Source organism: Durotheca rogersii (genome assembly GCF_024521655.1).
Source record: "Durotheca rogersii strain YMJ 92031201 chromosome Unknown GGS23scaffold_28, whole genome shotgun sequence".
Taxonomy (NCBI): Eukaryota; Fungi; Ascomycota; class Sordariomycetes; order Xylariales; family Xylariaceae; genus Durotheca; species Durotheca rogersii.
Genome location: NW_026251259.1, coordinates 362623 through 388194, shown reverse-complemented (window position 1 = coordinate 388194; position 25572 = coordinate 362623). Strand labels below are relative to the sequence as shown.

Here is a 25572-nt window from a genome sequence, read left to right as displayed (position 1 = left end):
CGTATTATAAGCGGGTATACGGCCTAGCTTAAATCCTTTATTAAAAGGGGGTTACGATTTATCCTTAGCCGTAGGTAGGTAAACCGCTCGTCCCGAAATTTATAACGTACTTCGTTAATAGAAAAGAAGTAAATACCGTAAGAATATCTAAAGATACGATCGGAGGCTAGCGATCGATAGGAAAAGAAAGGCTATATACCCGCGTATTTAGCGGTATCGAAGGAAGCGAGCCGGCGCTCGTAGTACTAATAAGGTACTTCGTTAGGTACCTTATATTATTAAACGAATAAATTAACGACGTAACGAAGATCCGTCGCTAACCGACGGAAATACTCGCTAACCGAATCCTTATTATTAATCTTTATAAATAACGTCCGGCGGCGAAAAAACTAAACGTAACGAACGAGGGATATAACGTAGCTCTAAAGGTAGGTAACTTCTTAAAAGTCCTTGACTAATAATAATAGGAATAAACGAAGGTAATCTTAACTAATTCTTTCGTTTATATCGCCCGTTACGACTACCTTACTAACGAGGATATCCGTACCTTCTATACTATAATAAGCTACGACCTCGAAGATAAGAAAGCGGCCTTCGAAGTAAATCCGTATTAAATAATAAGCTACCGATCGGTAGAATCGTTCGATTTCTTAACCCGCCGATACTTCTTCGATAACCTCGCTTTTACTTTAATCTTTACGATTTATACGGATCTAATAAACCCCGAACGAATTATTACCGACCCTACGAAGTTCTCCTAGGCCTACTTCGCTATAGCGTTATATCTTCCTAAGCTTCGGAAACTATATAGTTTTAATATAGTTAGAAACGGCGCCCTCGATCGGGCGGCGTACGCGTTCGGTTAATTATAGCGAGCCTAGAAAAACGGTAGCTTCGAGCCCGGTATAACCCCCTAGTTTATTTATTATATCGCGCTAGTAAACTAATAAGATAGCTATAGCTACGGTTTTTAAAGCGGCATTCTACCGTATTTTATCTTTAAACGACCGATCGAAATCGCGCGTTAGGCCTAAGAAAATAAAGGCCTTAATTCCCTTAATACTATAAGAAAATACGCCGAGGTAGTAAAGTAATTTTATAGCGTTCGAGTTTTAAAGGGAGGGGTTAGTATCGTTAAGCGTTTCCGGTAAGCCGTAAATTACTAGAAGCGAATCGACCTTATTAACGCTATAACCTCGGCGTAAAATACGCCGATCGGCGAGCTCCTTAGCCGTAAATCCTTCGTTCGGTTTATCGCGTAAGCCGAAGTCCGCCGTTTCTTTATAGCCTTAGTACCTAACCCCTCTTATTCCTTCGTATCGATAGATACCGACTTACGCTACGACGACCTCGTTAAGGTTACGACTCGCTTTCTTCTTTTCCCCGGCCTAGTAAGGATTAAAACTTTCTAATCCGGGAAAACCTTTACGCCGTATAGGTAAAGAGGAGATACCTAATTAACCTTTAAGACGCGCCCGCTCCCTTACCATTCCCTTAATTAAGAGAATTAAAACGAAACTAAGAAAAAGGTAGCCGAGATAAAGAAAGAGAACGCCGATCGGGTTAGATCGGTAAGGATAAACTAAGCTAAGTTAACTATAAAGTAATAAAAAGACCCCTTTATAATATTAAACGAGAAGTTAAAAGCGCGGCCGTAATAATTAAATAATAGCCGGAGGAATAGAATTTCGCGGTAGTTTTTAAGGGGAGATATTAATCGGGACTTACCGTACTACCCTTTTTAATTTAATTATTCCTTACGGTATAATTAAACTAAGGAAGCTATAGTAGTACGGTAAGACATATCCTCTTAATATATTACGTAATACGCTACGATAGGCCTTATGCCTATATAAAGTAACCATAGCTCCCGTAAGTACGGAATATACCATACTTATTATTTAGTTTATTACCTAGCTAGATTACTATCTTTATTATTTTTACCTTAATTAAAGATTCGTTTTTATTATTAGATTCCTCGTTCTCCGATTAGTATATTTATCTTAGTTATAGGCGCTTAAGTTACTTCGTCGTACCGCTATAGCCGAATAAGTAACTTTTACGTTTTATCCCTTTTCTTTCCTTACCTCTTATGCCTTCGGGCTAGCGACTACTACATCTCTACGACTAAGGGGCATAGCTAAGATACGATAACTATATTAGATTCCTTACCTTTCGATTAATATAGCGATATTAGTTTTATCTATCTTAGACTATCGTACGTACTATAGTCTTCGATAGAGTATACTTTCGAGTAAACCTATCCGGGTCTCTAGCATCGCGTACGCTCTACTCCTCCTTAGTACCTTTTTAATATTCCTAGCGTAGCTATATATTCTATATATCTATATAGCGTAGCCTAGTATTAATCCTTTCTTTCTTCCTTATTACTAGTCTTATCGTTTATTAATTATTACTATATACCTTCTAAGGTTCTCCTAGCTTTAGGGTAATATCCCTAAAGAAACGTTTAAGAGCTATCGTTTCCTTAGCTATATACTTTAATACGAATAATTTAGCTTTAATCGTCGATATCGATATTATATCTTAGCGAGCGGCTCTTCATATAATCGGATCTTTAAATAAGGATATTACGTATCCCTAAGACGACTTTCTTAACTTAGAATCGTTTATAAACGAAGCGTTACTATTAATTAAAAGTACTTAAGCGTTATTATTCTTACTTTTATACCTTATACTAAGGAAGCGAGTAATATATAGGTATTTAATCATTTAATTAATCGCTTTAAAGTATTAAGGTCTTAGATTAGTTAGGAAATAAAATAATTAAAACGCTACGAAAGCGACGTTTAGGCGTATTATAATTACGTTATAAAGTAATAATCCTACTTTCTCCTGGTATTCCTTAACTTATTATTTCAAAGTAACGCCTATATACTTTACTAGCTCGGTAATTAGTAATAGTATTATCGGAAATTAATTATTATCCGCTAGTTTAAAGCGTTTAGTAATCTTTTCGATATAAGCGTCGTATATTAAGGTTATAGTTCGTACTTTACGATTACTGAACAGGAGCAGCGTGGGCACGCTGACGGAGGCACGAAAAGGGCTACCCAACTGCCAATAACTGGCCTAGTACCGATCAACCAAAGATCATAGCTATAAATAGCTATAATCGGTTAATCGGCTAGCTAAAAACGGCAGCTAGAAAAGGAGGAAACTAAAAAGGAAAAGGAGGAGGATAGCTAGAAAGGCATGGCAAAAAACGAATAAATAGCTATAGGTCCTAATATCTATAGGTCTAAGTCTAGCTAATGAAAATATAAGTACGCGACCCATATAAATATACATCGAAAAGGCTACGTAGCCTAGATCCACCGTACTACTATAGCCTCCTTAGTTTAATTAATCTGCAAGGAATAATTAAACTCCTAACAATAGGTACGGTAGCTCTCGTTTCCTGTTAATCCTAAATAACCTAATTAACCTAATCCCGATTAACCCTAATTAACTAAAAGCTAGCTAGTTTAATTAAAGGTTAACAGGATAAGTTAGGAAGAAATAGGGTAATCCTGATAACTAGGAACGATTATAATAGTAATAAGTGGGTGGTAGGGTGGGTGACTGACTGCAACCGTGCCTGACTATACCTAAACCTAAATAATCCCGAACCTATTTAATCGTTACTAACTAGGAGCTAAGCTAGTTTAATTAACGATTAATAGGAAATAAGAAAGATCTAATAATAAGAACTAGGCTAACGGAGCTATAACCTATAAACTAACCTAATTAACCTATTCTTAATTAACCCTGATTAATTAGGAGCGAGCTAGGTTCATTAGGGCTACCAAGAAATAACAGGGATTAATCGGAAAACAGGAACTATAACGGGTAGGTAAAATAAGCGTAGCTCCCGTAAGAAACGAAAGAAATAATCCCCATACGATATAACGTAATCTCCGTTCTTCTCGTCCATAGCTATTAATCCTTTTAATTAATCCTAATCCTATAAACTAACTAATATATCCTATTTATGCCCGACTATTTCCGTTTAATTCGTATCTAACTATTATTCGTCCGGTAGCATTTACCGGGCTTCCCTTAACCCTCGATCCCTCCCCTATACGTAGTTCTAGGGGCTCTAGCTCTTCCTACCAACCATATATCGGTAAGGGCGATAAGAGGGGTCTCTAGGCGTTACTATTCCTATGGCTATTTCTGGGCTGTCTTGTTTAATATCTTATCTATTTCGTATCGCGGTATCGTCTATATAAGTCTTTAATCCTAATCGGTACGTCCCCGATTAGGCTTATAGCGTAGGTATAAGGTCTATCGGTATCTTCGTATAGTAATTAAAGGCATCGTAGTACCTATCGGTTAGGGAGGAGAAACCTCCCTAGGTGCCGTAACTAGCTAGTAGGGATAAAATAAGGGTAATCGGAGCTATCGGTAAGCCTCTTGTAATTAAAATAAATTAATCGGTAAAGAACGGATGCCTTTAAGCGCGTACGAGGTTATAAAAAGGAGGTATGGCGGTAACTTGGTTAGATTAACTAAGAAAAACGGCTATCTAGGCACTTGAAAAACGACGGAGGCAAAACCAGACGAAAACGGGTATAGCTCCTTTAAAAGAAATAACTAAGAAACGAGAATAAAATAGATCTATTAATCGGCGAACGAGCTTTTAGGTAAGCTAATTAAAAGTTAATGGGAAGGCGTAGTTATTAATGGTCGCCATGGTTATCTATCCTCCCGTTAATCCTAACCTAAAAAGGCTTAATCCGAAAGCTACGAAAAACGGCTCTGGAGCTACGAAAATAGCTCCTAATTAACTAAAAAACAAGGAATCTCTTAATCGTCGTATCCTAAACCTATTAACTGCAAAAACGGTCGATTAAAAGGTCGCTCCTAAGACTAGTAAGGTTACGGCTCGGGTTATTAGGTGGTCGCTACTAAACAGGAGTAGCGTAGGCACGCTAACGGAGGCACGAAAAGGGCTACCTAACTGCTAATAACTGGCCTAGTACCGATTAACCAAAGATTATAGCTATAAATAACTATAATCGGTTGATCGGCTAGCTAAAAACGGTAACTGGGAAAGGAGGAGATTGGAAAGGAAAAGGAGGAGGATGGCTAGAAAGGCATGGCAAGAAACGAGTAAATAGCTATAGGTCCTAATATCTATAGGTCTAAGTCTAGCTAATGAAAATATGAGTACGCGACCTATATAAATATACATCGAAAAGGCTACGTGGCCTAGATCTACCGCACCACTATATTACGTATTACCCTAATCTTTAAATACTACTTTACCGGTCTAAGCTTTTTCGTTTCATAGGTATCCTTTAATCCCTAAGCTACCTTTTATGCTATCGCCTCTAAGCTTTTATGGTTTATAATTAGTATATCGTTTACGTATATTAGTACGAAGATTTCTCGTCCTTTTATATAGAATAAGTACGGCTCCTTTAGAGAGCTCTAGAATCTTAAGCGGTTAAAGGTATTCTCGATTTCCTTAAACTAAAGTAGGAATAAATCTCTAAACCCGTATACTACTTTTATAGCGAAGGTATATTTTCCCTCTTCCTTAAACCCGTTTAATAACTCTATAGGTATAAGGTCGCTTTCCGGTTTTACCGCGTTAAGGAACGCGTTTTTAATGTCATATTAATTAACTTCGAAATCGAATTAAACTACGATAGCTATTATTATACGGAACGATTTTACTACTAACGTAGCTACGTAAGTACTCTCGAGTAACTCTTTAGGCTATAAATCTCCTCGCGCTACTAAGCGCGACTTATAAGTAATAAGGAAATTATCTTCGTCGAATTTATAATCGAAGACTTACATTAATAAAATTAGCTTTATTCTTATCCGTTCGCGATTAATAATACGCTATACTTTAATACGTAGGAAGGCCTTAATCTTAAATCTAGCGTTTTCTTTAAATCGCTTTCTTAATAAATACTTATTTAAATCCTTTTATATCTTTAGCGGTTTAAGTAAATCGTCGCGGTAAATTCTTATCTTATTAAGCGATACGTTTAATCGCTCGGCCTTCGTTTAATTAACGGCTACTACGAAAATTAAGTATAACGTAATATATTTATCGTAGCTCTTTACTTATTACCCTTTTAATTAATTAAGCTAGAAGGTTATTACGAAGTCGAGCTAGCGATTTCCTAGGAAGTTATTCCTAGCCGTTAGGTTACCCGATATTACGTAAACTCTAGTACTTAAGCTACCTATTACTTTATTTCTTTCCGGACTTTCTCTTTTCTTTCTTTTATTATAACGGATAGTAAGAGAATAAACCTTTCTCTTGCGTTACTTACGCTAAGTAATTTATAGGAATAAGCTATATTACTCCTTTTCTTCGAAGGAAGTACGAGTTTCTTTAGTTAATTACTCTAGAGGCTATTCCCGAGTATCTATTCCGTCGGCGAAGTATACTCGCCGCTCCGGACTTACGGTACTTTTACTAGTAGCCGTACTTAACTTTAGTTACTTTATATTCCTTATCGGAGTACTCTTATTTCCCGTAGCTTCCGCAGGTACGACTAAAGTAAGTCTTAAACTCGAGAGCCCGTAAGGTATATCCGCTTCTTCGTTTAATTTCTCCTAGGTTTCCGCTTCGAATTACTTTTATATCTCTTATTCGATTAATTCGAATAATTTTATTACCTCTTACGGTTATTCGTCTTTAGACCTAGCCGTTTCGTATTTTAAATTATCGGAATCTATTTCTAGTTCTTCTTCTTCTAGAGGCTACCCTACCCCCGAGCTAGGACCGGTAGACTAAGTCGTATTTAAATCCTAGTTATCCGAGGTAGGCTCGCTACCCCCGAAGGAAGTTAGCTTACTACTTAGCTTTCGATTAAATAATACGAGCGAATCTTATAGGTTTAATACTTCGATAATTAATTAAGTAACGTTATTACTTATACGTATCGAAAGATTTATTCGATTAATTTTTTCCCGTTTAAGTTATTAAGCTTTTAGCTTATTTATTTAGCTATAAAACGTTTCTTCGTTAAAAACCATATCCCTAGTTAGGATTATTCTACCTAGCCTAGAAACCTAAATTCGGTATAGGTTACTAATATAATATCCTATTAAATACCCGATATAAGTTCGTAGGTTTACCTTAAACCTTCTCCTATTAAGATCTTAAATACGCTCTCTTATTAAAGGATACGCGTAATATCCGTATATATAAATACCGTTCTAATCCGGTCGTAGGTCGCTCGTTAGCTCCCTTATTACCTTTGGAATATATTATCTAAAGTATTATTTAAACTAAGTATTTAAGAGCTCGTTAGGTATACGAAGATTATAAGCTTAACTAGGGTTAATATTAATTAGATATACTACGGCTTTAACGGTTTCCGGCTATAATTTCTTTCATAGCCTTACTTTAATCCTTATCTTAATCGACTTAACGATAATGGTTTATTTAATTCTCTTACCCCTACCGGTTAACTTCTTAGTATTAACCGGCGGGAGTTCGAGATTAATACTTTCTATTATTACTTAGATCTTATATCTAAATATACCTTTAATACTTATTACTAAGCGTTCGTTATCGTAACGTATCTTATAAATTAAGAATCGGAATTACTTCCGAACCTATCTTTTAAAGAATCGAAGAGTTCTTATTATTAGTAAACCTTACTTACTCTTTAGGGTCTTAACCTATAACATTTCGTTAAATTTATCCCTAATTACGATAAGCTATTTAGATCCGTCGTAGCCTTCCGGGTAGTTAAATAAATCCTAGTATACCTTTTAAAAAGGACGTAACGAGCGATGTATTAATAAACGGCGCGAGATTACTTTCTTACCTATCGCTTAACTATAATACCTACATTTAATTATAAGTATACCGTTAATTTTAACGTTCCGGGCGTTTTTAACGAGGGCTTTAAGCGCCTTAGGACTAAGATACCTTACTCGCTAGTACTAAAGTACCTCGGAATCTTCTCTCGGTTTAATAGTATTTCTCGATCTTCTTTACCGGACGTTTTTCTCCGGGAAATAAGGTACTATTACGATCGACGCTACGCTACGTAGAATACTCGATAGTATTATAAATAATATTACGGATAGGACTTACGAATAAAAAGAGAACTATTTAAATTCGAAAAAGATTAGGTTAAAGCGTCGCTTTAGCTTCCTTACTATAGTACTTTTCTCGAGGGTTCCATTCCTTAAAGTATAATTTATACCGTAAAACTAAACACCTATACTACGAAGTTTCGCCTTAAAAATAATATTAACGTAAAAATTTTTAATAAATACGACGTCCTTAAGCTTTAGATTAAAAGCAGGCTTACTAGATTAATTTAAAATATACTTCTCGATAATCCTACGATCCGTATTAATAATAAGAAAGCTTATAATACTAGCTTCGACCGTTTATCCGTCTCTAGCGGAAATAAACGATCCCTTTATTAGAAGATTACGATTATTAATAAGGTAAATTACTCTATAATTATCGAAGACGGTACTTTCCGATAATAGGTATCGGACTAAGTCTATAATAAAGTAGATCCTAATTTAAGTAAATAGGTATATAATATATAGGTCGATTATTATTACGTTAATATTAATTAACTAAGTAATAGCGTTATTTCCTCTTCCGTTTCCGGAGCGATTATTAGGTATATTATTTACGAGAACGTCCTACCCCTAGCGGTTAATCTAGTTTCGGAGCTTAACGTACTTAGGTAAGTCGTATCTAGCCTTAATTTTTCGTATAATATTAACCGGGATCGGCTTTAGGTTACGTATAGTTTAACTAGTAACGGACTTCTATAGGATTTTATAAAAACGAGTTATCTATAAGTATGGTTTACCTTTAGACTTATAAGGGTATTCGTAACTCGTTAGTTTTCCTTAGCCGTTATTATTAATTAATTTCGCTTCTAGAGTCGGTCCTTAATAGGCTATTATGAAAATTTTATAACCTAATTTACCTTTCTACTTATTTTCGGTAGCGAGAGCGCTAAATACGATACCTAGTTACTTAAGGGTTTTTAGTTACTCGCCGAGTCTATTAGCTTTAATAAAAGCGATTAATACCCGTATGGCTTAATCGATTACGATCTTAGCCCTAACTACTTCGAGAAAATCCTTTACTCCTATAACGCCCTTAATCTCGTTAATATAATAAGCGCAAGCGCGAAGGAAAGCGTATTACCATATAACGTAGAATTACTCGGGATTATAAATACCTGCCTTTATTCTTTAAAGTACCTTACGATATTCTCGTCTAACGAACGTCTTAATAGCGGCTTCGGTAGAAGTAATTTATTTACGGAGGATCTTTACGAGGTTTTAAATAATCGGGTCGAGATCTAGGAATTATATTTCTATATTAACTACCTTAAGAAAGCCTATAGAAATAGAAGCGAGAATCTAGCTATAAAGGACCTTATATTACTTATTAATAGCTATAACTTAAGCCTCGATCGTTATTTACTAGGAGACAAACTTATTATACGCTACCGTTTATTACTTTCGAGTTCGTATCTTAAGCTTTAGTAACTAATCTCCTCGGTCTTCGGTTAGGATCGACGCTTACTCGTAGACGGCTTTCTTATAATTTTCTTTAAGGAATTCGTTTTCTTAAGTAATATACTCCTTAAGAGTACCTACTACGACTCGAGTAGCGTTAAACTTAGCTCCATCTAGATTAACGTTTTTCTAGATACCGAACTAAGTAGCTATCGACTTAAGCGTTAGGAATTAACGTAGCTATTTATCGTAAGCTCGTAAATAAACGTTAACTAGAATCTTATCCAGGGAGAATTCAGACGTATTAGTCGTTATAGCGAAATACGTAAGCGACTATCTAAAGCTAGATACGAAAGCAAAGTACCGGTTTAGAAATAAGAAGGAAGTATAATCGTAAGATCTAAGAGATAGATAAATGTATTACTTACTTACGCTAGAATAACCTAAGTAATAATAGCTCCTTAGAAGTACCCCGGGCTTATAACTATTACGTAGTTAGCGAGAGCTAAGCTTAGGTTAATAGGTTATTTATAAAAAAAAGCAATGAAATAAGGGTAAGAAGGTATATATTAACTAACTAGAAAAGAAGGAAAGCTACTAAAGAGTATAGAACGATCTATAGGTATATATAGTAGTACTCAGCTAGCTTAGGTAAGCTAGGTGGTTCCCACTAGGGGTGCATGCCTACGTGATAAGTAAATATTAATTAGATCTCGATTAAATAAGCTTTTTTTGCTATGAAACCCGTTTAAGAGGATCTTCTAGCGTTTATTATACAATTAGTTATTTAGGAAGGCGTTTCGATACGTCGTTTAGCTATTATATACGGCGTTTCGCGAATTACGCTAACGGCTCGGCTTTAGGGTAGGTAAGCGCGGTTAGAGGTTTAATTATAATAACGCTTAATAAATAGGTAAGAGGAATATCTTACTACGTAGATTTTACGTTAAGAATAGCTAGGGTTAGCTCTTAACTACCGTATTATTCGCCGAATTACGTAAGATATCTTAAACGCGAACGGCGATCTACGGCCTTTTAGTAAGAATTAGCTTCATAACTTCCTAAAGCGTAATCCCTTAATTACGGTAAAATCCGGGCGTAAAACTAAAGCTTTTCGTTTTAATTGCTTTAATAAGAGGGCTATAAACTAATATTTTAGAATCCGGGAAGCCGAATACGGCTAGATATAGCCTTATTTTACCTTTAACGTCGATAAGGAAGGAATTATACTCGGCTAAGGTAAGTAGCCTCCTTTATCCTTATCCTTTCGTTTCCGTATTAATTAAGGTATTAAAGCTCGATAGCTTAGTTCTCGGGAGCTTAAATACTAAAAAAGCGATCGTTAAGAGCTCTTAGGTTAAAACCTAGGCTTCGTTTATTAAGTATATTAGCGCTACGGGCCTTATTCTCCGACCGGGTATTATCTTTAAAGGAAAGGAGCTTTAAACGACTTAATTTACAAATTAATTCATAAAGATCGCCGATTAATACTTTATAACCTTAGATAACGGTTAATCGGATAGCTATATTACGTTAGAGTAACTAAAGGAGGTATTTATTAAGGAAACGGATAGTCTTCTTTCCTACGAGTTTAACGCCCGCTTATTAATTTTAAACAGCTATAAAAGCCATACTATTATTAGTTTATTCATTTCTTAATTAACTAACGTTAATTTCGTATTTTTACGGTTTTTTTCTGATTTCCTAAAAGTAAGTATTATTAACGTATTACGATCTTAGGATAAGTTTATAGCTATTTATTTCCGGCATAATATTTACCTATATTTTTTATTAACGTATATCTCTTACGGCTTATAATCGCTCGATAACGGCTTATTTAACGCTCTTAAAATAGCTTATAAGAAGTACTTAAGCTAGTTATATTCCTTAATAAATACCGCGTCGATTAATAAGCTAAACTTCTTACGTTACTTATACGCGGCGAGAATCGACGCCTTTACCGAGAAAAACGTTTATACCGGCTTTAAGGTAACTAGGAACTAGCTAATAAGTCGTAATAAGGCCTTAAAATACCCTAAGCTTTAGGAGGAGAAAGATATAGCCGAAACGAACTAACGCGAAAGCCTAAAAAAGGAGAGCGTAAAGGTATAGGTTTACGCGTTAAAAGCGATTAACGAGGTTAGAAAAGTCGCCGTTAATCGATCTCTACATACTCGTATAACGTTAAGAGGCGTTATTAACGTATATTACGACCTTCGTATTAAAATGGCATTTAAAGATTACTAGATTTCCTCGTTAATGGCTTAGTTAAAGCTAAAAAGCTAACCTAAGAGGAGAATTATTCCTAACCCTAATAAGCGCTTTTAATCCCTTTACGAAATACTAGCTTACGATTAGGATAGCTAATAGCTACCTAATATTACGTTAAAAGCCGTAATTAAGTAATAATAGTAATAAGAGGAGTAGGAGGAGGAAGAGGAGGTAACGGTAGCTTAGGAGGAGCTTATAAGCTAACTAAGTAAAGATAAGGGGGATACTTAATTACTATATCGCGTCCGACTATTATGCGTAATCAGGGCTCCGGTACGCTTTAGAGACTAATTAAGTAACGCGCTTTAATTTGGTATATCTTTTATAATTTTACGAATTTATCTAGGTAAGCTATTTAATTTATAAAAGGGCGACTTTTAAGGCTTTTTAGTAAGGATAGGATGGCCCGCTAGGGGGGTGGCCCGTTATTATGTGACATATAGTATATACGCTCCTATTGCTTCCATTCCTTTAGCTAGTTCTTAGATAGAACAAGACCTTTTCTTCTTTGCTCCTCCTCTAGTTGCTCGTGAGATAGCTTCTTGCGCGCGCTCTCGCACCACACGTAGCTCCCTCGATCTACGTGATAACTTAATAAGTGGCTCTCTCGCTATCGTTCTACATCGCATACGTAGTATTACTGCTGTAGATGTCCGGGCTCCTGATACCTAACAGCCCTAAAAAGGTGTTGTTAACAAGCGGCAGCTCTGCGAACCATTCGTAACTGAAAACAGATCCAAGTAGCCGCTCAGCAGAGTGCTCAGCGTGCTAGAAGTGGTGAAAACACCCTTAAACACTTCAAAGTAAAACCCAATAAGCCGGGACTTCACAAGCCCACTAGAAACACTCATGGAAACTTCAGAATTCTCGTTCCTTACGGAACACATATAGACGTTCGAGATGTGTATCGGTAGCTCGATAAAATCAGGACAGATAGAAGCTAGCTAACATGCAATTATAATTGGATCGGAGTACTAACTTCTTGAAGTAATGGAAACAGGTATCGAAATCTGTGACAGGCTAGCCAGTTTAGTAGTTCCTCATGTTAATGGCAATATTGCTATACTTAAGAGGTACACGGCTTCCAATCTCTTGTACTTAAGAGGTACACGGCTTCCAATCTCTTGTCATATAATAATACCACCAACCATCCCCAAGAAAGACCGCAAAGAAAGATATAGTTTCCTTAATATTGCTCCCAACAAACAGTTCAAACCCCCGATATGTCTACTCCGTGCGGCCTAAATTTAGCGCCACCCTATGTGAATGCGCTATGAGGACTTCATGTTTCGAGTTAGTCATCCATAAAAAGGATAATCATAACGTAATTCAGCTTCTGGACGTAGGGGCGATGCAGTCGCTGGCTCAATAGGGACATACCCGGATCTGTGAGTCTAGTTAGGCTGCTGACAGTTGGGGTTGGCGCAATCGCATGGAGGCACTTCAGGAAGCACCTGGCCACAATTCCAGCAGTCGGGAAAGGTCTCCGGCTTTGGCTTGGGAGGCATTTTGAAGTCGGTGGACTAGTTGACTCAAGAATAAACGAGGCGTGGGATGGTAGATGAGGTAGGATAGCTTGATATTCTAGTCATCATTTCGAGCGAGGAACAACCCCTCTTTTATACAGATATCAACACTGCTGTGCCAGCTTCAATCGGAATTTGGTAACCCATGTACTTTTTCGTCACCGGCAACCATTTTGCGAAAGTGTCGGCGGCATTGTTGGCGCTAGGCCACTAGGCAAACAGATGAGGCTATCCTCCTATGAACCTGTCGTCTGATGGAATAATAGCACCGCATTGAGAGTGGATAATACACTCTAGCTGCCGGGGATGACCTTGACCCATGAATTGATTGGGCCTGATCATTCCCATGTGTAGAAACTCTGGCATAGAGATGTGTAGAATGAGTATGAAGTAAAAGCCTCGGCTGAAGAAGCGAACCAGTTGCAAGGAAAAAAGGTACTTCATCAAAGTCTGCCTAAACCCACGGCTGGAAAAACTGTAGCTATCTCTTCTCTCCAGGGGCAGTCAGAAGAGTAATTACCGCTTCGATTCGGCAATAGCTCTTGCAGTGTGATTGGTGGGAAAGCTCTGTATCCACAATCCTCCGAGCGCTAACTCACCAGGCCACAGTTCAGTGTTGGTCAGCTTCGCCTCTTGCTTCGCCTCTCGCTTGGTGATGATCTAATTAATGCCTTCAAGAATTGCCCACGCAAGCCTTCTTGGAGAAGAAAAAACCTCGCTACGCCTGGACGCGTGGCATCGCAGACGCATGGCTACACCCTCGAGCGCTGTCTGGGCCACGCCCGACGACTTAGACCCAGATGGCAACGAAATCCACGCGCGAATCCATGCGATCCTTTCCACAGCCAACTTCGAACATCTCCAAAAAGCTGCGCTCCTCGCCCGCAACACTCAAAAAGAGCACGTCGCTTGCGCCATCGACCCCAAGTCTTTCACGTATGGGATGAACAACCTCGTGCTCAAAGTCGCCTTCTCAGACGGCGTCGACTGGATTGCTAGGGTTCATCATGTGCCGGTCAACAGGTCCAATAGCCGCGAACATGCCATAGACATGCTAAGTGAGGTTGCAACCCTGAAAACGCTCAAAAGCCGCAGTAGCATTCCGGTTCCACGGGTATACGGCTTTGACACTTCGCCAAACAATCCCTTTGGCTTTCCATACATCTTCATGGAGTGCCTCAGGGGTCGGGTTCTCTCCTCTACCATCGCAAGACAAGTCCCCATTGCCTACCACCAGAAGGTCGCAGGCCAGCTAGCTGATGTCCTTTTCCAGCTCGAGAACCTAACATTTGACAAGCTTGGGCGGATTTGGTGCGGCGAGAACTGCGACGAGGCCCCTCGGATCATTGCTTCGGATCAGGACGTCGAGCCCACGGTCATAGTACCCAAGAAGACATCGTTGGAGTGGTTCTATGAGTTAAGACAGGACCAGAATAGAGCTGCTCTTGAGGGACATGCCCATGACCCCGAGTGGAGGACCTCCTGTTGGATTCTGAAAACGGCTATTTCCCACTTCGTCATCGAGGATAGACTCCATGGCCCATTTCCTTTATGTCACTTTGACCTTCACTACGGGAATCTCCTCTTCGACGACGAGTATACCTTGACGGGCGTGCTGGACTGGAGCCAGGCGGAGACCGCCCCATTGGAACGTCTGGCTGTCTCCCCGGAGTTCATCACGTTTCCGTTGTTAGCGCCTGACAAGAACCAGTTAATCATCGACTTCCGCAACGCTACACGGGACGCCTTGCACGAGCTTGAGAAGAGGATGGAATCGTCGCCGTCGGCTGCCAAGCAAAGTACAGCGCTGTCCACAATTCTCGGCTCCAGACAAGCAGAAATTACTCACAGGTGCACCTATAGTCGTCCACACCGCGCTCTTTTCGACGGAAAATTAGTCTCTAAGCTCATATACGGGGATCACGTCTCATGGGAGCAGCTTGTTGCTGTTTACGGAGCAGTCGCTCTGCACTAGGTAGATTAGCACGATATGAAATTTATAAGATCGATTAATGAATGATGTTTCAGCTGAATGTTCGCCCTCGTTACCTACCTTTAAACGACGTGGATCCAGCGTCCGCTATCACGGCAATCCTTCTTCAGATGAAGAATCAGAATCGAAGTCTTCCTCACCCACAACCGTCTCTTCCAACTCCTCACCGTCTGCATCCCATGGCGTAGCGGAGGGTAATAGCATCCGGCGTCCTGTTAGAGCATCGAAGGAATGCATCTTCAGACCAGGGAGCGTGTGTGACACAACTCTGATAATCCGCGGATTCCGCATCCTGCCCGCAAGGTCTTTTGCCTTTGCTTCCATATCCGCCTTCAGCTGAGGAAAACCGCCACCGTAAGTATGCCCGCATCGACTTGGGTACCGATATGAGGTGTCTGAGTCGGACATTTCCGAGAGACTCAAATTGACGACAACGTCCTCGAGATCAAGAAGAGGTCGTTTCTCTGGGGCGTCTAGGACGTCAGGACAGATGCTAGTCATACGGCAGCGTAGTCGCCGAAGAGTCGGTAGCATAGAGCGGATTTCGCGGCAAATATGAATCCCGGGGGCATTGCTTTGATTTACCAGACCTGTCCCTGCGGTATCAACCTCGAGGCAGGTCAGGTGGCTGATCGATGCAAGGCCGGCTAAAGGGAGCGCCATTAAATAGTCGCGCCGCTGGAGGTCCATCCGAGGATCATGATGCTCGGGCCGCGCTTTGAGCGTGAGAGATCGCAGCTTCGCACATCGTTGGAGTATGACGACAAGTGAGGTGAGGTGGCCGTTCAACTCAGATGTCCATGCATCGACGGCTTCGAAGTTCGTCCTAGCCGGTTTTGAGTTGTCTGACCATAGCGCATCCCAGCCCTGAAAGCCGTCAAGACACAGGCTGGTTGTAATCGGGTGATTTTGCATGGAACTCATGACATCCTCTCTCTCGAATGTGAGGATAAACCTTCGAAGCGATGCAGCAGAGAAGGCGAGGTCATGGAGGAGCACTGGCCAGGCTAGCTGATACCACCACTTCGATACGAGTAGCCGACGAGTATCTTGACGAAAGAACACGGAGCCTAGCAAGCGAAGGACGTGAAGGAGGACCTCGGGGGGTAGTTGGTGCAGCGGCATGGTTGGCGAACCCGCCACAAGCGGAGAGCGCAGCTACCAAGTAGCCCGATAGCGGGAACGTCAGGTAGGTAGGTCTAACGTGCACGAAGCAGACAGACATCACGCTCAGTAACGCACCGTAGTCGTTAAGAAGGAGGACCTATAGTCAAGCGTGGCGGGTTAAGAAGGACACAATGCCATAGAACATTGAGGGCGTAACCATTGGTACCTACTTCTTTCCACGAAGCTGTCGTATCTGGCGAAGGGGCTGAATTTAGCTGACAAAATCACACACATGCCACGCCTAGCCACAGCCATAAAATGCGACGCGTCGATTGGTCAGATTATTCTACCTTACCTAGGTACCCCGCGCTGCACCCTCTCTACGAAGTCGCATAGCTACATCTGGGAAAAAAACCCGTTTCGGGGTGGTATCAACTCCGTACCACTCCTCTAACCTCTCTACCTCTGCGAGCTCTGTATTAGGCTGCGAGTACGGCGGCGACGGTGGTTGATGGGAGGCTGACGAACAATGGGACCAAATTCGAACCGGCGAGCTAATAAGCCGTAAAAGCGGCGACTCGCGCTAGGCCAGGTTGTTGCTTGCATTTCTCCTCATGATAACTCCGCTTCAATACCCCGAGCCAAAATCCAAGCGCTTCCTTATCTTGTCCTCTCCCCCCCTCCCCCCTTTCCGTCCCCGTAGTTTTCTTGGGGAACTCTTCGAAACGCTTGTCTTCTCGCCATCGCTAACTACAAGTCCTACCATGGTCACAGGACCGATGCAACGTTGAACCATGCTTATCACAAGGCTGATTATGGTCGTGGGCGCATGATTCCCGAAGCTCCGTACCAGCGCTCCAGTACTGTGTTGGTAAAATGTGACTAAAATCGTGCGGTGACCCTCCAGCGCACATACACCTACCCAGGTAACTGGAGAGCATCCATTACGGAAGCCTGGATGAGGATTGGACTGCCCGATACGCCATGGCCACCGGACCGTGTGGGGTTCTGGGGCTGGAACATCCTGTTTGGGGTAAGAAGGGCCCTCGTACGCGAGGCCGTGGAGTTCCGATTTATCAACATACGAGGAACATAGTCACAAGTGCATATCACAGTAACCATCTGTAGGCAATGGCCGTCACAAGGCTGTCGGTAATAGGTCTTTCTATGCTGTGGTCATGCTCAGCCTGCCTAGCCGTAAGGCATCCGATACACGTAAATTTAGACGGCAATCTTAGTAAACAACTACCTAGGTAAAAAGCGGAGATGACTGAGGACCGTAAGGGTAAGGGAAGCCCACTCAAGTGTGTCCGCGTTCTTTGCGTCTTTTTCGACCCGGTCCAACCTGAGATCCACCCCCTGGTCAAGTTTAGAGAAAACTACGGGAACCAAATTCTGAATCATGAGTGCGTATACAATGCCATCAATCAAGTATATATATTACTATCAAGTATGCATAAGTGCTAGCTCCTTTCCTCCTCCGGTTGTCTCTCGTCGTCGGGCGGATCTCCAACGGCAATTAAAACCGGAGCGCACCTTCGGGGGTCCCGTCGCTGGGTTTGTCTACAGCGACCCCGAGACGCCCGAGCCAGTAGGATCGCGGATCCGGCCTACGGGGTTACGGTGTGTACGTGCCGGTTGTATCCACCAAACCCACGCGTTTCATTGACACCCGACGATGCCATCGGAGATACTATGCCTACTACGTATGCAGGATACCCAGGCAGATTCCTCAACCGCACGCGGGAATCGATTAGACACCGCTAGATTTCTCTGGTCTTACCTAGCATCTAACTCAGCCCGTTGTGCCGCCCCCTCCAACGAGGCGTCATGTCGGAATATCCCAATATGGTTCAGAATTTCTATGATCAAGGCGTCGGCCTATAAGAAACCCCTATGGCCAAACCTTTACCTGTACCTACACTTGGAGGAGACAACTTGTCATTGCGTCGAGGTGCGACGCCATTTTTTTACCCTTCCCCCCTCCTCTCCCCATGCTCTCCGCGTGAAGCTCCAGCCGACGTCGAACAGGATGCCGAGAACCTGGCTTCTGAGGGGAGGCCCTAGGCGCCAATTGGATACGCAAATGTTTGGAGGACCGGCTCCCAGGACCCGGGGTCGAGAAAACGGTGAATGAATGAACTTCTACAGTCGAACCGAGTTGCACTACAGCAGACGGGCGTTCGCGTTCGAGCATCCAGGACGAGTTGTGGATGAGTACTGCATCCACTTCCATCAGTGCGACGTACAACTCACAAAACTCTCCCCGGTTGATTGGACACTCCAGATAGAGGCCGTTGGGCCAATCCAGCCCCAAGCGAGGACCCGGCTGACAAGTGGCCAAGTGAGAGGGAGAGGGAAAATGTGGTCGGCATGTGCGAACAGATTACGAGCCGAGGACGGTCTCAGCCACGATTTCCAAGTCAACAGCAAAAATATTATCAAGGAAGAAGTTGCGAAAGCCAACATTAGTAGAAGAAAGATATCAGGTATCTAATATGTCCCCCGGTAGCATATGCAAACCCCAACCCGTGACAATCCCGTCCCACCTCCGGACTGTGCATAGACAACCGATGTCAGGCCTATTAAGAGTCTTCCCTCCAGCCCGGTCGTCATGATGTCTGATATTACATTACACGTAGGTGTCTAGATGCACACTTCGCTTTCGGCGGATATTATTATTGTTTGCCATGCTCTCTCGTCGCCGACGCGGCTGTGGGCTGGTTTATGGTAATACCACGCTCAGTTTGACCGATCCGGGCCCGCCAGGGGGAACTCGACAAGCTTTCACAACCTGTAGGCATATTGTGATTGTGTTGCTCGTCTGCACCGCGTCCTGAGGGATTAATGCCATGGATACGCGCATCACCGAGCAAACAAGTTTGGCTTTGTACGCCAGTTCTATCGTACTTGCTATTACACGTAGCCCCAAAATCGGAGAAGTGCATTTAACATGAGCATAGCTGCATAACATAAGACGGACTTCCAGCCAGTCCTGATCCCCCCTCCAGGCCTGCCAATGGTACAGCAAAGTGAAGATGAAGAGACGCTTGCATATCTGTATGTCGCCATCCTCTGCCGGCTCGGATCGCTATGTGATTCGAGGCCGATCGCAATGTGCACGTAGGGAACAAATGTTTCCTGCAGAGTTAGAGAACGCGCTATTAAGCGGCTTCCTATTTCGGCTATACGCCTAGAACACAAAGGTGTCGTAGATGGGCGCAATCGCTGGAGTGCCGCCGTGGTTGGCTAGCTTCGTGTCGAGCCTTACTCGGCGATGACTGCGTTGATAAAGGCCTCGTACGAGTGACCTGGCCCGCCAGTCTGACGAAGGTTGCTCAGCTCTCACGGCTAGTTTCGCTCCTTGCGAGAATCCTTAATGATGAGGCTCCGAAGAAGCGGGCGCTGACAATCGGCAACAATATCGCAGAGGGGGCGTTCCCAAGGAATTTCTCCCTGCCAGCCGCCTTACCCACGGGCTCTGTGAACTTCTTCCTTCTCTTGTAGGTTGCGGAATGGAATGAAATATTAGTGTTTGTCTAACCACCCAAGTGGACTCTGCATCTATCTCTGAATTCCGAGTCTCATGGCTCCTACATCTCTTTCCAACTTCATTCAGTCTAGTATTACGAAGCCCACATCGGCCGCGGCGCTCGGCGTGAGAGGAACCACATTTGTGACCATCATAGTCACGGAGTCATGTACCACAAGCACCGTCGTTGTTCCATTGGGGTATTCCCAGGAGCCACGGACAACAACGGCGACCCAGGAGGGGCCAATTCAACGCGACAGCTCGCCGGCCCCGGCCCCGGCCCCGGCCCCGGCGGGCTCGGGAGATGATTCCTCAACCACAGCGCTGATAATAATGGGGGTCATTCTTGGGCTGTCAATAGTGCTGTTCACAATCTGCTGCTTCTGTTGCAAGCGGCAGAAACGTGTGCCAGAAAAGTGTTCTCCAAACGGTAGCTATTCAACGCCAGCCAGGCGTCCGCGCGGCCCTCGGGGGCCCCCAGGTCCCCCAGGACCCCAAGGCCCACCGGTATGCATCCCCTCTTTACACATGCCAGACCGAGTTGTAATAAACTCATATATCTAGGGTATCGCCGTCCAAGGACCTCCGGGACTCCAAGGGCCGCCAGGCCTCAACGGGGGTAAGGCACCAGTTTCTCTTCGGAGATTTTACCTAATAACACTCACTCGCCCGGCTATATTTCAAAATGTTCCTTCTTACCCAGTCGAGTTACGGGGCTAACATATTTCTTTATCCATCAAGCCCCAGGAGGTCCAGGCCCTCGTGGGCCACCGGGCGCTGCTGGGCCGCCCGGAACTGCCGGGCCACCGGGAGTCGAAGGACCTCCCGGCCCTCCTGGCCCTCCTGGCCCTGGTGGAGCCAACGGGCTCCCAGGCCCCCCTGGACTCACCGGCGCCACTGGTGAGTTATTCTGATTACTGCACCCGTGTTAACTAATAAGACATACTCGAAGCCGAAATAGCCCGGCTAGTCTATCATAGTCTGACATGTTGTTCTTCAATGTGTATCAGGATCTCAGGGACCTAAAGGGTTACCGGGGCCGGTGGGACCGATGGGGCCAATGGGGCCGGTTGGCCCTCAGGGGTAAGTGAATTACCACCAGATGAACCTGTGGCCAGCTTGCCTCGGCGTATAATTGGGGCTTCCATTGACCATCACTATAGACCGCACGGAGTCGCGGGGACAGACGGTAAAGATGGACATGACGGACTTCCCGGGCGCATAGGTCCCCCAGGACCTCCGGGGTATGTATCTGAATGTACGACTAACACTTTGTTTCATTACTAATGCCCGCCCCACGACAGCCTGAGAGGATCTCCAGGGCCTCCCGGACCACCCGGCTTCAACGGATGTCCGGGACCGGTGGGACCGATAGGACCTCCAGGTCCTCAGGGCGGCCGAGGGCCCCCGGGGTCCACGGGCGAAACAGGCCCACCAGGGCCGATTGGTCCACAGGGATTGCCCGGGCATCCTGGAGCACGAGGACCTGCTGGGCCATCAGGACTGACCGGGTCTCCTGGTCCAGTAGGTCCAGTAGGTCCGCGGGGGGTACCTGGAGGACGGGGCGAGAGAGGCGAAAGGGGTGAAAGGGGTGAAAGGGGTGAAAGGGGCGATAGAGGGGATAGGGGGGAAAGGGGAGACAGGGGGGATAGGGGGTAAGTCTTTCAACCAAGTGTTTATACTCAGCCATTCCGCGCTGACAACCCAACAGAGACCGTGGTGATTCGGGCCCCCGAGGTCTTCCAGGTCCTCAAGGGCCTCCGGGAGCCTATCTGGTACAGCCCGTATTTCCCATGATGGAACATCAATGCTGTATCATGTGCAGCAGCACCTGTGGTGGTTACTGCATCGGCCGGTGTGGAGGTCACTGTGATGGCCATTGTGGATGCGTTTGCGGGTGCTGTCATTAGAGAGAGGCCGGATTTGCGAGTCGAGTTGCTAGCGGAGATATAATGGTTAAGGATCCCCCGCTCGCGGGATTTACCACGCTGGGTTCCCTTAAGGCTGGCGGTTCAGAACCATTACAAAAACAGGAGGAGCTTATAGGCGGTGAAGCGTATTTACGTTAGTATTGGACCCTATCGCAAGGTGGTTGGCATGGCTATTCACGAAATACTACAACATGCAAGACTTGGAATCGGCATCGGCATACATCTAGTAGGCAGAGTATTTGCCTCCCTAAGCTTCCCTCAGATCACGCTCGGCTCTCAATCGTATTGACTGTGCATCTCTAAGGCTAGACGCTTTTCTAGGGCCTCCCGGCCATAATTCAGCGACTCCTGAGGCCTGCACATCACACTCCTCCAGCAAATTTCATCAGAACTCACCCCGGTCCCCGTTGACAAGGTCTCGTGTGAACTCGAAACCGAAGATAAGTCCCGTGCAGTATCCAATGTGCGTAGAGACCATCTGTTCGCATCCTTACTACGGCCGTATCCCGGCTAGAGGCTCACTGTTACTACAGTCGGCTATTGACGGCGTAGCCGCGTGACCACGAATCGCAATTTGGCCGTCCTGGATGCGTTGTGAGAGGTAGTCATATCGGCGGGTAGGACGGAGGTTTGGTTCGTCAACATACGCGTGTATACATCTGAACCAATTCTACCTCGACCAATGTCACCGTTACATTAACTCGACGCTTCGATGTGACAGGCACTACCGTACTCAGCGCTGAACGAGGGGTTTGGTCTCGCTTGGTCTGACCGGACGCGTGACGGTCTCATAAGCCTATGAGTATATCTTACACTTGGCAGACCCCGGGCCGAGGCCATCTGCGCGGAACCAACCTATGTCCACACCCCATATGCCGTTCCGTCATCTCGGGGTCGCTTATTACGTGCCCCCAATGGCAGCCTAGACACCAAGGCGCAGAGGGAACCAACCAGTCACCACCTGGTGCCCGGATTGGGACACTGGGATCAGAACCTTACAACGACGCCAACTCATCCGTCCGTGAATCGATCTGCCTACTCACGTCGCCTAACTTGTAAGTTTACTAACTTAACAGAACAAGACATGTCGCCATACATTTATCTCAATTCGGCAGCGCAAGCTAGGCCAAGCGAGTCCACCTTCGCACAGCCCTCTCAGTCATAGCGGTGCTCGCCTTCCACCAGACTCTGCCCGAATACAACGAGACGCCCCTGCACGAGCTTCCGCCGACCCCCGGGGTTGGGTGCATGCTCGTGAAGGACGAGTTGGCGCGGTTCGGGCTACCCGCCTTCAAGATCCTCGGAGCGCCGTGGGCCGTGTATCGGGCTGTGGGGTCGCACGTCGGGGCGGACGCTGGGGACAACGGCTCCGGCGTGGGCACGCGGCCATCGTTTGCGGACGTTGGCGCTGCGGCGCGCCGCGCACACCTCCGCGTCGTCACCGTCACTGAGGGCAACTGCGGCCGCGCCGTCGCGCGCATGGCCGCGCGCCACATGGGCCTGCCCACGTATATGACGGAGAGCACGCGTGCCAGGATACGGAGCGAGGGTGAGGAGTGCGTGGAGGCGGACGCGGGGCAAAACCTGGTGGATGTTGTTGAAGTCGACGGAAGCTACGAGGAGACGGTCCCCGTCGCATTCGCTGACGTGGCGGCCAGCGACGGGAACGCTGTCATGGTGCTGGATGTGGGCATTGAGGGGTTCGACGTGGTACCGACAGTGCGTGTTCTATGCTTCCTTGTACATTGACACATACCTAGAGAGATGCGCCCAGGGTAGACACTCGCTCACACGTGCCGCCGTCTACAGTACTTCGTCCAAGGCTACAATACGATGCTCGCCGAATCCGACCGGCAGGTCCTCGCGGCCGCAGGCAGGCGGCCCGCGACCCACGTCGTTGTCCCGGCGGGCGCGGGCTCTATTGCGGAGGCAGTGACGGCGCACTTCAGAGGGAAGCAAACTAGCGACAGTGATTCGACGTCCCCAGTTCGCGTGCTCACCGTCGAGCTCACGACGGCGGCGTGCCTGCTCGTGTCGCTGCGGGTTGGCGTACCGACTACGGTGCCGACGGGTGACACCATAATGTGCGGGATGAGCTGCGGCATGCTGTCGACGACGGCGTGGCCGGTGCTGCAGACGGGCGTCGACGCAGTTGTCTCCGTGACGGATGCCGAGGCGCACGCTGCTGTCGAGGAGTTCAAGAGCCTCGGTGTGCTTGCCGGCCCGTGCGGCACGGCCACGCTGGCGGCGCTCAAGAAGGTGTGCGCGGACGGCAACACCAGGCGGGAGCTAGGCCTCGACGAGAGCTCCGTCATTGTGCTGTACTGTACAGAGGGTGCGAAAGAGTACCCAATCCCGCTATGATCGGATTAGCCTCATGAGTATAGGGAGTGACGCTCGAGGCATAGATATTTTAACGGTTGGGCCTTGATCCAACTGCTCTCGTTCCCACCTCCACCCTCCTGAAAAGAGAGAGAATAAAGAAACGCGGAATTCAGCTTGTAGTGTAGGAGGAAGAGCGGGACAATGGCGAAATCGATATAATGAAAAAAAAAAAAAAATCAAATCTTAGGGCAATATTTGAGAGTAGACTTGTTTTTTCTATCACGTGCATGCGCGAGCCGCTATACATGGCCTCGTACGCAGAATTTTCCCTGTACATATTAGTAGGTATATCGTGATGTCAAGCTGGCGCAGACCCCTAGCTGTTATCCTTAACCCTTCCAGGATGTGAGCGGCTTCGCCTGCAGCTGGATTACTAGGTCTTCAGCATCTACTCAGCGGAGGGCCTCTCCCATATCGCTCGACTGAGGTCCGCATAAAATTTCCCCATCGTCACAGCCTAGGCGATCAGCGTCTTCAGCTTCGCAAGCACGCACGCAAGCACACAGACTAGGACCCGGCGCGCGTGGACGGCGATGGTGTCCCTATGGCTTTTTCTTCGCCTCTTTCTTCCTCTGAAAAGGGTAGTTTGTTGAGGAAGTTTATGATTTCGTTTCGTTTGTGGCCCTGGTAAGCCGATTAGCACAAGGACGCCGGAGTTCCCAGTGTCTAGCCGCTCACCTTTACCACGATGTGTCCCGTAATGCCATTTACCTTCACCTCGCCAAAGTCTACACCCAATCCCTGCGCGAGGTCACGCGTCAGGGCTCTCAAGTTGCCCCGCGCATTTTTCAAAAGCGTGATGCGTAGGTTACCGCCGCGTCTATCTCTCTGGTAGACGCCGAAGTTTTGGAGGCTATTCTTAAGAACAATGTATGGCAGTTTAGGTGCCGTCGGTAATTCGGTCTGAGTAGAGGCAGCGGCAGTGGGTGGTTCCGGGGCAGCGGCAGTGGGTGGTTCCGGGGCAGCAGCAGTGGGTGGTTCTGGGACAGCGTTCTTTGGGGCGCTCGACAGAAACCGTGTGCTTCTTCTACTTATGGGCGGGATGAGGCGCAGAGGCGGCAGCGCCAGCGGCGCCGGGTGTGCTATACGCAGCCCAAGAGGCCAGAATAGTGAGGGCATGGCGATTCGGAATATTGCTCGCCGGTTCGTAAGTAGAGTCAGCTGGTGGTTTTCGCAGGCTTCTAAGTTGTTTCTGGTAAAATCCTGAGACAGGAGCGTGCGAGCGTAGATTTGCGCCGGCAACTTGAGCGCTTATCTTCCTTATCCAGGTATTCTTATCGATTATTGTCCTGCTTATCGTTATCCTGGTGGTTACCTAAGCAGCCAGATACCGGAGTACGTTCT

The 25572-nt window shown here is 45.3% G+C and overlaps 5 protein-coding genes across 5 annotated transcripts; 3 read left to right on the top strand and 2 right to left on the bottom strand.

Moving 5' to 3' along the window:
- Window positions 1–14028: 14028 nt before the first annotated feature.
- Window positions 14029–15255, top strand: GGS23DRAFT_607294 (kinase-like domain-containing protein; the record flags this gene model as incomplete). The annotated part of the gene is made up of 1 exon (XM_051520029.1): window positions 14029–15255. One exon carries the CDS (start codon window positions 14029–14031, stop codon window positions 15253–15255), a length of 1227 nt encoding a protein of 408 aa, XP_051368583.1.
- On the bottom strand, window positions 15213–16744 carry GGS23DRAFT_265006 (uncharacterized protein). The gene is made up of 4 exons (XM_051512391.1): window positions 16611–16744; window positions 16516–16537; window positions 15334–16431; window positions 15213–15251 (listed from the first exon to the last, which is right to left on the bottom strand). The coding sequence occupies exon 3, from the start codon at window positions 16396–16398 to the stop codon at window positions 15364–15366; it is 1035 nt and encodes a 344-aa protein (XP_051368582.1). The 5' UTR covers window positions 16399–16431; window positions 16516–16537; window positions 16611–16744; the 3' UTR covers window positions 15213–15251; window positions 15334–15363.
- A 3222-nt stretch (window positions 16745–19966) lies between these two features.
- On the top strand, window positions 19967–21137 carry GGS23DRAFT_600060 (uncharacterized protein; the record flags this gene model as incomplete). Its single annotated transcript, XM_051519013.1, has 6 exons — window positions 19967–20315; window positions 20365–20419; window positions 20477–20531; window positions 20654–20812; window positions 20893–20995; window positions 21076–21137. The coding sequence occupies 6 exons, from the start codon at window positions 19967–19969 to the stop codon at window positions 21135–21137; spliced, it is 783 nt and encodes a 260-aa protein (XP_051368581.1).
- A 491-nt stretch (window positions 21138–21628) lies between these two features.
- On the top strand, window positions 21629–24207 carry GGS23DRAFT_614689 (tryptophan synthase beta subunit-like PLP-dependent enzyme; the record flags this gene model as incomplete). The annotated part of the gene is made up of 3 exons (XM_051520669.1): window positions 21629–21961; window positions 23003–23562; window positions 23653–24207. The coding sequence occupies exons 1-3, from the start codon at window positions 21865–21867 to the stop codon at window positions 24205–24207; spliced, it is 1212 nt and encodes a 403-aa protein (XP_051368580.1). The 5' UTR covers window positions 21629–21864.
- A 413-nt stretch (window positions 24208–24620) lies between these two features.
- Window positions 24621–25563, bottom strand: GGS23DRAFT_264855 (uncharacterized protein). Its single transcript, XM_051512387.1, has 2 exons — window positions 24907–25563; window positions 24621–24852 (listed from the first exon to the last, which is right to left on the bottom strand). Exons 1-2 carry the CDS (start codon window positions 25345–25347, stop codon window positions 24736–24738), a joined length of 558 nt encoding a protein of 185 aa, XP_051368579.1. The 5' UTR covers window positions 25348–25563; the 3' UTR covers window positions 24621–24735.
- Window positions 25564–25572: the final 9 nt, after the last annotated feature.

What these genes read in the sequence shown, in the direction of transcription:
- GGS23DRAFT_265006 (XM_051512391.1), bottom strand. Translation starts at nt 16,398, where the DNA reads ATGCCGCTGCACCAACTACCCCCCGAGGTCCTCCTTCACGTCCTTCGC.
- GGS23DRAFT_264855 (XM_051512387.1), bottom strand. Translation starts at nt 25,347, where the DNA reads ATGCCCTCACTATTCTGGCCTCTTGGGCTGCGTATAGCACACCCGGCG. An exon ending in CGGGACACATCGTGGTAAAG is followed by an intron (nt 24,853 to 24,906) that starts GTGAGCGGCTAG and finishes TCGGCTTACCAG; the next exon opens with GGCCACAAACGAAACGAAAT.